The 17,171-nt window shown below is 46.8% G+C and overlaps 1 protein-coding gene across 4 annotated transcripts in view; it reads right to left on the reverse strand.

The window, feature by feature from the left end:
• SMC3 (structural maintenance of chromosomes 3) overlaps positions 1-17,171 on the reverse strand; it is a 463,962-nt gene that overhangs the window by 272,042 nt on the left and 174,749 nt on the right. For all 4 annotated transcript variants that reach the window (XM_075676310.1, XM_075676309.1, XM_075676311.1 and 1 more), the window contains exon 13: positions 1,724-1,827. In XM_075676310.1, the coding sequence (XP_075532425.1) occupies positions 1,724-1,827 (104 nt within the window). The remainder of the gene's footprint in view (positions 1-1,723; positions 1,828-17,171) is intronic.

Consider the following 17,171-nt stretch of genomic DNA (forward strand, 5'->3'; position numbering starts at 1 on the left):
CCTTAATGACGCCCATAATATTGTCGTTGATTGCTTCAACACTAAGGTCCTCTTCCTGAGTTAAAGCCGAATACCTGTTCTGTAGCTTGATCCGGAATTTCTCTATTCTCCCTTTTACTGCTAACTCATTGATCGGCTTCTTATGTACCAGTTTCTTCCGTTCGCTCCTCATGTCTTGGCTAATTCGAGTTCTTACCATCCCATGGTCACTGCAGCGCAACTTGCCGAGCACGTCCACATCTTGTATGATGCCAGGGTTAGCGCAGAGTATGAAGTCTATTTCATTTCTAGTCTCGCCATTGGGGCTCCTCTAGTTCACTTTCGGCTATCCCGTTTGCGGAAGAAAGTATTCATTATCCGCGTATTATGCTGTTCTGCAAATTCTACTAATAATTCTCCCCTGCTATTCCTAGAGCCTATGCCATTTTCCCCACTGACTTGTCTCCAGCCTGCTTCTTGCCTACCCTCGCATTGAAGTTGCCCATCAGTATAGTGTATTTTGTTTTGACTTTACCCATCACCGATTCCATGTTTGCATAGAAGCTTTCGACTTCCTGGTCATCATGACTGCATGTAGGGGCATAGACTTGTACCACCTTCAATTTGTACCTCTTATTAAGTTTCACAACAAGACCTGCCACCCTCTCGTTAATGCTATAGAATTCCTGTATGTTACCAGCTATATCCTTATTAATCAGGAATCCAACTCCTAGTTCATCTCTCTCCGCTAAGCCACGGTAGCACAAGACGTGCCCACTTTTTAGCACTGTATATGCTTTTTTTGTCCTCCTAATTTTACTGAGCCCTATTATATCCCATTTACTGTCCTCTAATTCTTCCAATAGCACTTCTAGACTCGCCTCACTAGATAACCTTCTAGCGTTAAATGTTGCCAGATTCAGATTCCAATCGCGGCCTGTTCGAACTTCGTTTAAGAAGGAACTAACGAGTGACTGCCACTGCTTTTCGAGGTTCCACTTTTTGCCATCGTTGCCTCTATTACTGCTGAAATGTCCGCCAATAAAATTAAGCATGCCTCGCTGCAGGACTTTTGCTGGATGGGTGAAAGATGCATGGTGCACGATCCCATCTGCCATGCCTTTAAAAAGTGCGGGATTTCGAATGCCATGAACAGCACCGAGGATGAAATGCTTTGGTCTGTTGAAAGCATTAAGAAGTTGTCTGATAGTGACGACGAGTGATATCTATTGCCCCACACGACTCGTACTGGCACAGTGAAAATCTTGGCGGCAAGGTACGCCGTGCTTCCATTTGTGTTTTTATCACAAATGGAACTTTAGTGTATTGGGAATAAATCAGTTTTTTTCCAAATGAGAGAAAATAGTATTTCTATATGAAAGCACGAGGTGCACTGTACTGTACTTTTTTATTGATTTTTTCATTTTATTGTTTAATTTAGTTTTTGTCATGGAAAGCGGGTGCGCATTGCAATTGCGATTTTCTTTTTTTCCTTTTTTTTTTTTGGATCACAGGAAACGGGTGCACGTTACAATCGAGGGCGCGTTACAATCGAGTAAATGCAGCACTTATGATAAGGCTTATCTGAAAGCACCACACATGTCAACATTTTTTTTTTTCAGTGTTTACAGCTTTGAGCTAATACAGATCTGTTATATTTCCCAGTTTCGAGCTAGATTTTATTTCTTAAAGCCCCACCAATGCAGCACACAATAGTCACAATTATTCTGAAAAACATACTCACTTTCTCTCGCCTTGAAGCGTGTCTTTCCGTTTTTTCATCTCATAGAAACTTTTGTTTTGACTGTCGATGCTCACACGATGATTTTCCAGCTCTCGGGTAAGCTCCTGCAATGAGCCGATGTTTCTCGTCAACGATACACACTCTTCACCACAGTTTAGTTAGTGACAGTGAACAAATGTTCTCCTGTTACATATCTTCAGGGCAAACTTAAAAAGAGTGGAAACACGCGGCATGTATTTCACACAAATGAACAAATTCGTCTATTCACTCTCACTAGATGCAAAAAATTGCTCAACTGATGCAAAAAAAATGCATTTAGCAGGTAAAATATATGGGCCCCGCCAGGATCTAAATAACCGAAAAATAGATCGAACTGGAATCGAATTAACAGAAATTTCCTGTAATCGGATGTTACAATTTCTGTGAACAAGTCGCTCCGCATAGGTAGGGTCATTCCCAACTTTTGCCCCCCACAACAAGTTTTGTAAAATTTGCCTTAAAGGGACACTAAAGGTTAATATTAAGTCAACGTGTACTGTTGAAATACCATCCAAGAAACCTCGAAACGCTTGTTTTGTGCGAAGAAGAGACTTATTTTAAGAGAAAATGCGTTCTGAAGCGTCCACGTAGCTCTAGCGCAGTTCAAACCACCCGCCCTTCGATCGAGGAGTATTGACGTCATGGTCTCATAGTGACGTTGCGCCGTCGGTGAGTAAAACGGCTCCCGCAGACGGCGCTACCGCTTTCCTGCGCAAAACGAAAACGCGCGGCCAGAAACAGAGCCAAGATAGAGCCGACAGCAGCGCGAAAGCGGAACTATGGTGGCTAGCGGAAGGGATAGCACGCGACGATAAGCTTGTTCTTTATTTTATGACGCCAACTTCGACGCCCGTTGCAATGGACGACCCTGACAACGACAGATTGGCTCACGATGCTGGGCTCGAGTTCAGCGATTTAAGCACTGATGAACGTGACCTGCTGCTGGGGGCTCGCGCTGCCGGCGTTGTTGCGTACTACTACGCCGGCGGCCTGCTTTGAAAGGCACTCCACGCGACTTCAATAATTCGTCGTTGAACTCGTAATCCTCTGGACGAAAGTGCAGCGAGCATACTATGTGATTTTTCGGCTCTTTGCCAGCGCGCTGTGGCAGAGGTACGGCACTTTACCATTTCGAACGGAGAGGTTCACTCGTTGGCACACAGTGATAAGTAACGTTGGATTCGCCGATGAAACTGCCCTTGGCCAAGTTTCGCGGACCGTTCGCGCATCCCACGACATCACATGGACGTGGCATTCTCGCTGCTTGTTCCAAATGCAAGTTTCGCGAGCCAGCAGGACCACCGTAGCACGACGCGATAAAGAAGCAACTGAAACTCCAAAGCGCGCGCGACGCAAAGTCGAGTGCGCAGAGTCGAGCGAAAACGAAACCTTTCGATCACCCGTACTACTCAAGGGTAACGTGAAAATGTTATTTTTTCTTAGAATCGAATAGAAGTAGGCAAGTAGCATTTTCTTCCGTCTTATGTCTAATGAAATGATATTTTTAATACGAGTTCTTGAGTACTAGCGACATAAATTATGATGAGGAGTACTTTCGTCATCGGGCTAGTACTGGAATGTCGCTGGGGGGTCTCAAATCGTGTCATGCATTTACACCAATTTCTCGGTTACTAAAGCTCTGTTCGCGATAATATTGACGCCTTAGATGTTCTAGAGCATTGCTTTATCACTTTAACTTGACTTTCTGGTAACCTTTAGTGTCCCTTTAAAGCCCGTTTCTCCCCGAAGTTCCATCCTTTCGTAAAGCGTACACTAGCTGAAGCTGTTACAAAAGCAATGAACACTGCCCTCCTACCTAGCCCATGAGCACTTGGTTAAGATATATCCTATTAAGGGGAGACACAGGTCTTAGAGACCGAAAAATTGCAGAAAATTCCCTTTTTTGAAAACATTATTTTTGGATGCTACAGTATCTGATGCATTATCTCAGAAATTTTCACGCATCTTGGACCAATATCTTGGTCATAATGGCATTTTATATCGCGTTGGCGAGCTGTATTTTTATGGACAAATGCGCAGAAAAGGGCCTTTTTCTGTCACGTGCAGTTGATGTTCTATGTTTCCGATTACAGCCATCTTGGTCTTGTCTGAAAGAAAAACTCTTCTCGTTTAGTTTTCGTGCCACCGCTACTCTGGGTGCTGAATGGCTATGAAGAAAAATCTCGCGATAAAGTATTCTCCATGCGCCATTCCATTCGTCGACTGAGGCACGTGACCGTAATAATGCCACGCCATTGGTGGATTTTCACCGTCGTCAAGCTCGGGCGTGCAAAACTCAGCATGAAAAGATGTCAAATTCAGTTTGTTACAAGCCATAAATTCAGTGAACAGAAGAAGAAATTGGTAGTTTTGTAGGGATCGAGGTGCCTTCTCACGCCTCGTCCCCCAGCTCGCGCATTGTGCTTGTCTGGATTTCTGGGAACAACCGCTGTAATGGCAACATAGCAAACATGGCTAGTGCGCCGGAGCTCATTTCCCACGCAAAGCGTGCTTCACTCTCCCCGGCTCAAATCACTGTGCGAGCAAGTGTCACCAGGATGCGCGCTGATTGGCCTCCCGAGTGGCAGCCCCCTGGCGCCCTCTCCACCTGAGCTCTCTTCCGCTCAGCACTTCATCGCAGCGGCAGATGCTCACAGGCCCGCAACGAGTTCGGTACATAGGACCTTTGCTCCCACAACTGCTCGTTCTCACACCTTATGGACCGCTTACCAGTTAGCCCTAGCAAAGCAGGGGCGCGTACTCAATCTGTCTTGCAATGAGCCTTTGCCCGTAAGCACCGTGACTGTCGCACTGTGCTGTACCTTCGGTGAATAAAGCTGCGTTTGTTGGCAATCTGACTCTGGAGTCTTCTCAGCGCCGCGCCCTATCTCATGCCCTTTCCTGACCGTCACTCGTAGGGTGAGCCTTGTGCAAACCCATCTCCACAGTTTTAAACTTTCGAAAGTGCGCCGTACCTTTGGAAGATGCCGGCAATAGTTTGCTACCCGTGCTGAGCCCCGCTGGAGTCTCCCCCCGTGACTGCGGAATAGGCTTAGCAGATGAAAGCACTTTTGGTAGCGGCCAGTGTTCATGCGGCATTCCAGCACTACTAATGCAACCCGATGATTTGAAGAAAGTGAAGAAGGCTCAAGCAAAACGGCAAGATATTGCTTCAATGCCAGCTACCAAGCGAAAATCAGATTTACTCATTCACATTGATGCGGCTGGCTTGGACGTGTGGCAGACGCACTTCGTTATCGTAAGCTGCGATTCTTTGCCGTTTTGCGTAAAACACAAGTGGCGGTGTGGCAGCAGGCAAAGGTGAACGTGACTACGGTCTCCCCATAGAGAGAGATAGTCATCTCGTGTGCAATCTGCGGCCATGCCGCATCCACGCGGAGTTTGCCACACGTGAGCAGAGGCCAAATGTGCACCCTGTTTCTCGTGAACTCTCTTACTGTGCATGAAATGCGGAGCACCGGTAATCAGCAAACTACACTTTTTTCGATAACACGTTTCACACTAGGGCTAAAGGGTCCTGAATATTTGGTTGGGCTTGTTCGGAAAAAAAAAGATTTAGCACTCACCGCTGCACTGTTCTTCCTAAAATTTTGCAGAACGATCACATTTTGGCGCAGACTCCATTTATTATAACACTTGGCACAATTAGTAGCCTGTTTTTTAGGTCAAAAATGAGAAACTGTTTTCGTCTATGTGAACAATGGAGTCTGAAAAGCCAGCCCTGGCACAGACTTGTATCGTCACCTGCCGTCATCTGCAGAAAGCAGCACTTGAGGGAGGGCTGCCGCATGTTGCCTGCTCCTGGAACTGATGACTGCCCTCCCTGAAACGCTGCTTTCTGCAGATGACGACAGGTGGCGACAAGTTTATGCTTGCGCCGTCACAGCAGCAGCTCGCATCCCCATTAGCGGAGGAAATTTCCACATTTTTCTTAGAAGCCAGGCAATTAACTGTGCCAAGTGTTATACTAAATGAAGTTGATGCCGAAATGCGACTGTTTTGCAAAATTTTAGCAAGAATAGTGCAGTGGTGAGCATAAAATCTATTTTTCAACCTGCACAGCCAAATATTTAGGACCCTGTACATGCTGGGGCATGTACTAGGGGCATCATAGCCTGTTAACTGGTAACATGTAAATACTTCATTATATTCCTGAATAAATCAAGCTGTCTGTTCATCTCATCAGAAACTTTTCGCTTGCCTGTTTGTGGCAACATTATTACACCTGTAATGTTTTTTTATATATATGAAGCTAAATGCATTAAGCTTGAAGTGCTGCAAACAGATTACTACGAGGCTTACGAGTCGATTCTGAATGCAAATATGTAAACAGCAATGCCTCGGCATTGCACTGAGCAAAGTTTTTCTTTTTTCTAATTTTCGCAAAACATGTTTTTTTTTTTTTTGTCACTTTCCTTGTTTGCTGTATCAATATCTTTGGAGATCTAGGACAGCTAGAGCTCTTATTTCTTTTGCAGCACAAAGCTAAATGTATTGAGAATGCAACGCGAAGAAGAAGAAACTTTATTAAAGAATAGTCCAGCAGTTCTTGCTGAGGTGGCCTCAGGTGACGGCTCGAAGTCCTTGGATTCGAGCGGCATCTTCGGCTTGCCGGACGGCCCAGAGCTGGTCTGCGAGCTCTGAACTTCTGATAGCCACCTCCCAGCGGCGGCGGCGCCTACGGAGAAGGTCCCCGGCGGCTCCCGCATCCGGGGCGGCATCGGGAAGCGAGCTCGAGCCTTCTCCTACTCTGGCAATGGCCGCGATTATGGACGCGTTGTGAATGGAGCTGGTTTGATTACCGTTGTTGCTGGCACACTCCCAGAGCACACTCCCAGAACGCGAAGAGATTTTTTTTTATTTTCAGTTCCAAATTTTTTTATTTACATTTACATTTGCTTTTATAATTGATACTGTGAATGCAGAACTTCAATGGGCTGAAAAATGACAAATAATTGTTCAATTTCAAATCTGTTTCCAGCGTTGTTATCCTTACGCACTCTAGTATCCAACAACATTTTGTTTGCAACTTTCCCTTTAGCAGGTAAATTACAGTCTATTGTTTCAACAAACAATGGAATGTAATTATTAATTATCTCGGCAACTACTATGTATATGTGAAATATAATTAGATACTCAAAATCAATACGAAACACTGAATAAGCATACGCAGTTTTATCAGATTTGATTAAGAAATAACAGTTATCTAAACAACCCATGTCCCCTCTTAACATCATTATTGGCATACAGTACAACCGTATTATTTTCATTTCACGGAAGTGCAAAAAAATGTCAAAATTTACCAAATTTTGAATTATCGTGGGTACCATGAGAACAATAAAAAAATTCTTATTTCAACAACACGATTAAATTTACCAAAACAATCAGCAAATGCTGTTGCTACTTTCCACAAAAGCAGTTCGGAAGCTGCAATACTCGTCATGTTGTAACTGGTTAGCCATCGCAGTGCTGGGGTGGTCTTCATCCGAAACATGCTTTGCATTGCCATGCATGCATCCCAATTATTTTTTCGCCAGTGAGCTGGACAGCAACAGTCGAGTGCGATGTAGCCGCTAGATTTGATGCCAACGCATGGGCTGCAATATCATCTACGCATTGCATCGAGTCAAAACGAAACTATTGCTTGCCGTAATCGCTGCGGATAAAACCATGGTCTCTATCGATACCACAATCACAAATGCTGATTATGCAGTTCTGAAGCACACGGCTAATGCGATTCCAGTCAAAACAAAACTACTGTTTACCGCAACCACTGGGATGAAACCACAGTCGGGATCACCGACAGTGGCGTAGCCACCACAGATGGTGACTACGCAGTTCTTAAACACACGTGGCCAACACGTGCACCAAGTCAAAACGAAACTACTGTTAGGTGCAATCGCTGCGGACAGAGCCGTGATGCATATCGACACGAACAGTGGTGGTCCAGCCAGTTTAGGATTTGCAGCGATTTTTGGAGAAGGAAAAATGTCGTTCTGGAGCAGTTTAGGAGCAGCTACACCAGCATTTTGGAGCAGTTTCGGAGCAGGAAAATTTGTCTCCTTTGAACACTTGTAGTGTTCTGCTTTGAACACTTGTAGATTGCGAATTGCTTCCGGCATGCCTCATTTGGCGTCAGCGGCGGCAGTTACAGCGAAGGTATTAGTGCTTGCGCCAGTGTGGCTGCCGCGGGCGACCAAGCCCTGGTGTTGTGGGACGCTCTTCGTGATGCCGGCATTGTGCCCAACAGCAACACCTTCTGCACGCACATCAGTGCCGATGCTGACGCCAAATGAGGCATGCCGGAAGCAATTGGCGATCGTGCTTGCTGGTACAGCCATCCAAGCAGCCTGTAGCATCTCGATCACCATGTACAAGTCGATCGTGGACTCCCGTTTTATGCTCATATTGAGCAGAATCCGGTCGATCACACGCTTGCAGTAGCCTGACTAAAAGTTCACCACAACTCCTTGGTCGAGGGGTTGCACACCTGCAGTGCAGTTTGGCGGCAAGAAGCATAGCTCAATCTTTTCGAGCACAGCAGCAGTGTGGCGGGCCGCGCAGTTGTCCAGTACGAGACATATCATCCAGCTCAGCTTGCCCAGCCGCTTGTCCCACTCCCGCAGCCATTGTGTGAAAATTTCTGCCGTCATCAAAGCTTTACGGTTGGACACATATCTCACTTGAAGCTTTCGTTTGCTTTTGAAGCATCATGGTGACGCACTTTTGCCGACCACAAGGGCTGGCACCTTTTCCAACCCATCCATGTTGGCACAAAGCAACACGGTTACACGGACCTTGCTCTGCTTACCACCCTGGCAGCGTTCACCTTTGAGGGCCAAAGTTTTTTGCGGCACCATCTGGCAGAACCGGGCCAGCTCATCCGCATTGAACAAATCCTTGGCAATGAATTTTTCTAGCACCTGTCCAACGTTTGTCTCCACCTACGCCACTGCAGCCTCACGGTCGACAGACAGCATTTCCCCTTTGACAGCTCTGCCGACGATGTCGTGGTGCTCCTTGAACAAAAGGTTTCATCTCTGCCCCTGTCCTAATGATTTCATGTAGAAAATGTGATCTATTTATGTGTTTTATCAACATGTATGCATACTACCATGCGTGCCTTAGGAATTGTTGCCCGAGATAAATTATTTTAGTTTAAACTGCATAGTTGCAGCAACATATTTGTGCATGATGCGCACTTCAGTGCTTAGCTGTCAGGTAATTCCCTAAGTATTAGGATAATTTTAATACTTTTGCCAAAGCATATAGCATTACGTGCAAATGTTTGTGAACCCAATGTTTTTTACCCCAAGAAAATTAATGGTTTCATTACTTTGAATGTACGCTGCATGGTATCTCGTATCACTTGCATTTTGTCAGCAGTGAGCTCTATGTCAAACTGTGTATCTGTAATGACATTTAAGCTTTGTAAATGGTTCAGTTGACAATTTTTTGTGATAACGTGCCATGGTGGTGCAGTGGCCTTGGTGTTTTGCTGCTAAGCCCAAGGGCGCAGGATGAAATCCCAGCCATGGCAGTCGCGTATCGATGGGAGTGAAATACAAGAATGCGTACCTTGATTTGAGTACATGTTAAAGAACCCCAGGTGGTGAGTGAGTGATTGGAACAACTTTATTTGGTCCACAATAAATGCGAGTAAACTTATTATCACCTCGCTAGGGCCCACGCGGGGACCCCAGGTGGCAAAAATTATTCCGGAGTCCCCCTACGCCATAATGGTATTGTGGTTTTGGTACGTAAAAGCCTCAGAATATTTGTCATTCTCACATATTCATGTTTTTTAGTCAAGGTGTCTAAATATGCCACTCGTGTTCATTATCTTATTTATGGCGTCCTTGCTGTTGAGTGCTCCTCCTTGAGTAGGATATTGTGCCACGTCATACCTTTCATGTTGGGATCAGATTTTGTTCTCTTAATTCACTACTTGCTACAAATTTGTTTCTACTATACATGTTTATTTCAATGATGTAGTTTGTAATCAGTCTTTAACCATTTGCCTATTTTTTGAGAAGCTATACCATGTGTTCAATCACCCATGTTTGTAGCTTCTCAGTCTCAGACAGTGTTTTATCTTCACTAAACAAAAACATGAATGTGTGGTCAAGAGCTGAACCACTGCCCATTTAGTAGCAATACAACGTGTATTCAATATTTTATGTCTTTATGAAGTTAGGCTTTATTGTGTGGCAGTTCACAATTTGCTGTTGCTGCTTTTACTAATAAAACGATGTGTATCTGTTTGATGCTGCTGATGCCCTAATTCACAATATAAATGGTTGTTGCCATATGTGCATTCGCTTAATGGCACATGCGGAACTACAGTTTGCACAAGCCAACAGTGGCCACATATATGCCAAAAATGGGACAAGAGCTTTAGTGATAGAGTAAGCTCCACTACAGTTAAACCTGCCCATAATGAACCTCCATACAACGAATTCCTTGATATTCTGAAGTTTTTTTATTCCCTGCCGTCACTTCATAGAAGCACATGTGTTTGTGACCTCTATGTAACAAACTGGCGGTAGGACACACCCTAAAAATAACAAATTCCGTTCGCCGAACACCTAGTGGATTTGGCCCTAAATTTTGTTATTTTAGCGCGAGCAGCGGCCGTACACATCTCCTGTGATTGCCTTGTCGATGACGGAGCGCGCAGCAGCGTCATCATGCTTGGCGCGCACGTCCTAGCCCCAGCAACAGCGAGGCGAGGCTTCTGCACAGCGCTGTTGGTGAAAAAAGTAGGGAGGGACGATGCTTGTCCACGCGTGTCTGTATGCACATTGACGCAACCCCTGTGTTCCTGGAGCCAGCCGAGAGAGAGTGTGATTGTGAAGAGGAAGATGTGCTACACGCGCATTGAGGCACCCCCTGCATCTATTAAGCCGGCCGGCAAAGCGATTCTTGATGATACAGTCGACTCCCGATAATTCGAAGCCGCTTAATTGGAATTTTCGGTTAATTAGAAGTGAAGTGCTGGTCCCGTCAGTTTTGCATATAATCCTATAGAAGAAATCACTCGATAATTCGAAGTCCTCATCCAGTAATATTGTTTAATTGCAAGTTAATTTTCAGCCGGGATCCTCAAGGTGACAGTCATTCTTTGGTAGAATGTGCAATTTTTCAAGTTTTGCAACAGTTCCATGCTCCGCGTTGGTGTCATCGCCATCGCAGGCGCCCGCAATGCCATCCTTCTTGGAGCGGCGCGATTATTCATTGCTACGGCTGCCGTGGCCTCCGCGATCAACTCCGGCGGGAGGCGAAGCGGCTCCTGCCAGAGGCCACGCGCGGCTGCCGCGCGTGGCCGGAGCTGATCGCGGAGGCCACGCGGGTGCCATAGGTGCACGCAGCGCTGCATACTGGCAGTGGCGAGATTGTGCGAGATTAGTCTTGCAGCATGCGCAGCGTATGTCGAGGCGTGTGTTGGTCGAGCACCTTTGTGCGGGAAGCTCATAGGCTAGGTTGTTCCACAAGTGATTCGGAATTGACTGAACCTAGTCGCACAGTTTATAGCCATGGCAAACCGTGGCTCTGATCGCACGCTCGACCTGGCAACGAAAGTCGAGGTTTTGAAGGAAGTTGAGAAGGGAGGTGCCGCCAAACAAGACATAGCGCGGAAGTACGGGATCAAGCCGAACACGCTCTCTAACTACATCCAGAACAAGCACACAATAATGGATGCATTTGAGAACGACAAGTTCAAGACTTCTCGGAAGTGAATGCACACCGGCGCTTACCCAGAGTTGGAGAAGGCTCTGCTGGTTTGGATTAGGGAGGCCAGGAGCAACCAACTTTCTCTCAGCGGAGACATCGTTGTGATGAAAGCCCGAACGCTTGCAACAATGTTGGGGATCGATGACTTCGTTTCGTCAGATGGATGGTTGACGCGCTTCAAAGATCGCCATGACCTGGTTTTCAAGAGCGGGTGTGGTGAAAAGGCGTCCGTTAACCAGGAAACATGCGCCACGTGGAAGGACGGAAAGCTGCGTGAATATCTCGCCGAATACAGACCGGAAGACATCTTCAATGCAGATGAGACTGCACTCTTCTATCGGCTTCTACCAGAGAAGACCCTGACATTCAAGGACGACGACTGTGCTGGGGGCAAACGCAGCAAGGAGAGAGTGTCGGTGCTGATCGCGGCAAACATGACTGGCATGGAACGGTGTCGGTTACTTGTGATCGGGAAAGCCGCGAAGCCGAGATGTTTTAAAGGCGTGAAGACGCTGCCTGTGGACTATGAGGCGAACAAAAAAGCGTGGATGACGGCCGAAATCTTCAAGAGCTGGATAAGCAAATTGGACCGCAAGTTTGCTGTTTCGAACAGCAAGGTGTTGTTCCTTGTCGATCACTGCAGTGCTCACTTGAATGTGCCAGCCTTGAGTGCAATATGCCTCGCATTTTTGCCTGCAAACACAACGGCTGTTTTGCAGCCAATGGACCAAGGCATCATCAAGAATGTTAAAAGTCCTGTACAGGCGGCACCTCCTCGAGCGCATGATTTTGTGTATGGATAGCTCCACAAAGTACGAGGTCAGCCTGCTTAGTGCCATCCACATGTTGGCGCGAGCATGGGATCGTGTGAAGCAAGAAACAATCGCAAACTGCTTCAGGGCTTGTGGTTTTGTGGCAGCTTCTTCGGAGGATGCCTCTGAAATTTCAGCGGAGGAAGCGTCAACAAGCGAGCTTGACGGAACTGATTTTGGTGATGCTCTCGGGGACGTCAATTTTGAAGATTACGTCGCCGTAGACAAGGCGGTCGAAACGTGCGGTGCGCTGACGGATAACGAAATTGTAGAGATTACTCGGCCCCAGGAAGCGACCCAGGAAAGCGACGATGACGTTGAAGGCGAGCCGCAACCTAAGGCTGCCGATGTAGCTGCGGGCCTTGCTCTTGCGGAGCGATTCTTTGCCGCTGCAGGTAACGCGGAAGAAGCGTTCCGCCACATCTACAGCCTGCAGAACTTGCTTTCAGCAGCGCGATTCGGCAAGAAGAAGCAAAGCAAGATGACCGACTATTTTTCTTAGAGAAAATACTCGATTTCGCCACAAATAAAGTGCTGTTTTTTGTGTTTTGTGCTTAATTGGAAGTTCGTTTAATTCAAAGTTTTTTGCAGTTCCCGTGAACTTCGTATTAACGGGTGTCGACTGTAGTGATCTTAAGAAGGGAACGAAGCTTGATTCTTCAACCCATCAGGCAGCCCAGCGAAGCGTTACCGCGACCGTGTCCTTATTTCCTCCTCCCTTCAAACATCTCGCCGCTCGCTCTAAGTAACATTGCTGCCGTTTGCGGGTTGCCGGCGGCGCGGCGGCCGCACCACTCTTTGGAAGCTACAGAAGTCTCTGCACTTCCCTTTGTTAGCCTGACACTAGGTGACACTACTAAGAAGAAAAGGACTGCTTTTCGTGTCTCGTGGAGTCGTGGTCACTGTTTGTCACTTTGTTTTTGACGTCATCACTAGTGACGGAAGCAAGACGCAGGTCCCACTGGTTATCGGCCAAAGCGCCCGACCCAGATGCTTCAAAAGGACATGCAGAATGACTGTGAAATACATGGCAGATGCGAAAGCATGTATGACATGGGGCATACTTAGTTACTGGTTGAGAGAGTTCAACAAAGATATTAAGAAACAGGGCTGCAGAATTTGTCTATTCGCAGACAACTGTACTGCGCACAATGTTAAATGCCTCAACCTGTCTAACATTGAACTCCAGTTTTTACCCACGAACCATACCTCGCTCATTCAGCCCCTTGACAGAGGAATTATTAACAGCATGAAGTCTTCCTACTGGCATAGACTAATCCAAAGGCTGCTCCCGAACATTCATCTTCAGCGGGAAACAAAGCTGGACATTTTTCAAGCAGTTGAGATGCTTGAAGCATCCTGGCGAGAAACAAGTGCAGACTTTATTATGAACTGCTTCAGTAAGGCCCGGATCACAAAAGAGGTTCAGGCTGCGGAAACTGACAGTGAAGAAGAGCTTTCAGAAACGCCGGATCTCGCCGAAGCTTGGGTTTCACTGCGCACAAATGGAGCAGCCCCGAACGACGTGCAGCTTTGCGATTTTTTTGTATGCGAACTACTGCGCCGTCATACAGAAGCGATCTCGGATGAGGTGCTGGTGGAAAGTATCCGATATCACAGTGACAACAACGAATCTTCGGAGGTCGATTCCTCACATGCTTTGCCTTCCACGAAGGAAGTACTGGATGCCATTGTGGTTTGCACCGCGTCGCGGGCTCGATAGACGATGCTGGTATAGTATTGTGTACCTTGATGTCTTACGAACATTTAGTGTTGCCGTCACTCACAAACAAGCAATACAGTAAAACCTCGTTAAACCGTAACCGCTTAAACAGTAGTTTCGTATTAAAAGTAGTAAAGTCAAATCCCCGACTCAGCGGCCATTGAACATAATGCATTTTGTATCCGCATAAACCATACCAGCTCATTGCGTATGTATCGGTTAAAATGTAGCGTTTCAACTTTTCGTCGTGCAAACACGGCGGTGCGCCGTCTCCATCGGGCAGCCCGGCAGAACAACAAGCCTCAGAGATCAGAACGGCCTCCAAGCACAGTGCGTTTGCGCGTGAAGCCACATCAACATCAACATCATTTCGACGTCGTGCAAGCGAGGACGCGCATTGTTCCGAAGCTCGGATAAAACAGGCGCCGGGTGCTCAGCATAGAAAAAAAATTAGACATCGCCCCTACTATCGAACGTGACACGAAGAAGACAGCACTGGCACGCAACAGGGATCTGCTGTTGACTACAGTGTGTGGCATTTGGAATGCGAAGAAGTTGCTCGGCTGCGCTGCTGCAACCGCGAAGACATGTCGGCTACGAGGTTCGACTTTTCGCCACCGTTGCCTGTGTTGTTGCCGAAGTGTCGACTAGCGACAGTGATGAGGACGACACGGAAAGCGACAGCACGGGCGATTCAGGCCTGACAGTGGCATAAGCTGCGCGTTACGTCAGCATCATGAATGTAATCGTCGCGACGAGAACAGGGGCACGATAACGTAACTCTATTCCAAATGAAAAGTATTCCAAACTCCGGCACCCGGCAATAAAAAAGGCGCCCCTGGGACTCCTGCAGCCCTACTGCGCACGTGCATGGAGAATACGTAACACCAACGAGGAATCTACCACGCGAGTGTTTGCCAAGAAGAGGGGGCTGGCACGCAGCTTCAGTAAGTTTGAGGCCACTGTCGTCGTCGTGCTAAGCCGCCGCGGCATCAAACGAAAATAACACTTTTGTCGCGCAAAGTGAATAAATACTGCATGTTTTCTTTCCCCTTTCTTCGCACTGTCTCCGAGTTCTGTTTTCGACAGGTAAGTGGACGATCTCATGCTATTCGGTTAAACAGTACTACCGTTTAGTACATACTTTTTCCAAGCTCCGGCCAACTATGGTTTAACGAGGTTTCACTGTACAGCAAAATAAGTTTTTTGGCGCTAAATAAATGCGTCTTGGGTGAGTACCTCTCGTTACCCTTTTGTTCAATTTGTGCATTCTTTTTCGGATTTTCATGTTTAAACTGCATATAACGAAAGTGTCATTGCAACGAAAATTTTCGAGCATTTGTCAATTTTATTATATCCATGTTTAACTGTATATGTAGTAAATGCTCAGAAAAGGTTGAAGATGACTGCTGCCATATAGAAAAATAATCTTTCTTTTCGAAATGCAAATAATCTGTACACCAGAAAAGTAGTAGTAAGACGAACAGTACGTGTGTCACTCTATCCATGCCAATTCCTGCCCTTGTACATTGCCTTTTTCTCTTTATGTACCATAATAACCCGCATATAATACAAACCCACATATAGTACGAGGTCAAATTTTTGGGATGCGAAATGGGAAGAAAGTTTTATCTCGTATAATACGAGTTAGGAAAACTCGAGGAAAACATTTATTTAAATTGCACTCCACACTTCAACCACTGTCTTCCTCAGCTGCGCTCTCTTCAGATAATTCGTTGTCGGACATATCTTCCCAGAGGTGTTCATCCTCTGTGCCATAGAGCACGTTCGAGATGCTACACTTCTTGAATGCGTGACAAGGTCCTCTGGTATGCTGGCCCATGCGTCCACAATCTACTTGCATAGCGCAGCTGGCAAAGCCCGCTTCAGCCACCTGGTCGGCGTCACTGCAGGCTCACCTGAGCGTATCCAATCTGCGTAACACCGCTTGACCGCATAGTTGAACGGCTTGTTCACACAAACATCTAAAGGCTGCAGCTGAGACGTCATTCCGCCCGGAATAACGAGTTCAGTGTCGGATTCACGCAACAGCCTCTTCACTGAGTCGGCCAAATAACAACGAAATGCGTCCAAGCACGAGGATAGATGGGAACGACAACAGTGCGCCGGGCCGCCTACACCAGACAGACTTTATCCAGTCGAGCATAAGATTCTCGTTCACCCAGCCTTTCTCATGGCATCTCACGACCACATTTTTTGGCAGCTCTTCACCTTAAGGCACTGTCTTGCACTTGAAGACGACATAGGGCGAGAGCTTGCGTCTGTCTGCCACACACGACATGACGGTAACTCGCGTTTTCTCGTTGCCAGTGGACCGGACATAAACTTGTTTGGAGCCCTTTTCGTGCACGGTGAGGGGTGATGGCATGTCCAGATAAACCGGCATTTGGTCAGCATTGCCAATTTGCCTTAGCTGGAAGTTCTTGGACTTGCGCAGCGAAATAATGTGGCACTGGAAAGCCACAAGCAGCTCCTCGAACGATTCGGGCAGCTTTTGCAAAATCGAAGTTCAGCGGCGTAAGGAAAAACCAGCACGGCACATGTAGCGATAAATCCAGTGCTTGCTCACTTTGAAGGCGGAGCTCGGTAGCCCCTTTTCTCTTGCAAGCTCCATAGCTTTTGCCTGCATAAGCTCCATGTTCACAGCTAGATGCGCGGCTCGCTGTTGGCGTACGAACTCCATCAGGGCAAGTTTGATTTCCGGGAATGTCCCACCCTTCGGGCAGCGAAAGCTCTTTCGCATTCCGCTGCACGCAAAAAGGGCTTCCTTCTGTTGACGCCTGTTGACTCCAAACTGCCTCCCGGCCACACTGTTGCCGATGTCCTGTGCGGCTAAAATAACCTCTCTTGAAAGCAGCCAAGTACTGTTTTCGTGGTCCGGACATCTTGTTCTTTCAATGCGGAATAAAAAAAGGTGCACTTCGCGAAGCGTGGTTTGCACATATGCTGCCAACGTGTGCATTCAACAATAAAGAAACGATGCTGTAGTCACGCAGCAATAACAAAACCAAGCCGTAGCCATGCAGTAATAAGGAAGCCAAGCCGTAGCCACGCGGCAATAACAAAGTCAAGCCATAGCCACGCAGCAATAAAGAAA

This window comes from Dermacentor variabilis, unplaced genomic scaffold (genome assembly GCF_050947875.1).
Source record: "Dermacentor variabilis isolate Ectoservices unplaced genomic scaffold, ASM5094787v1 scaffold_12, whole genome shotgun sequence".
Lineage (NCBI taxonomy): Eukaryota > Metazoa > Arthropoda > Arachnida > Ixodida > Ixodidae > Dermacentor > Dermacentor variabilis.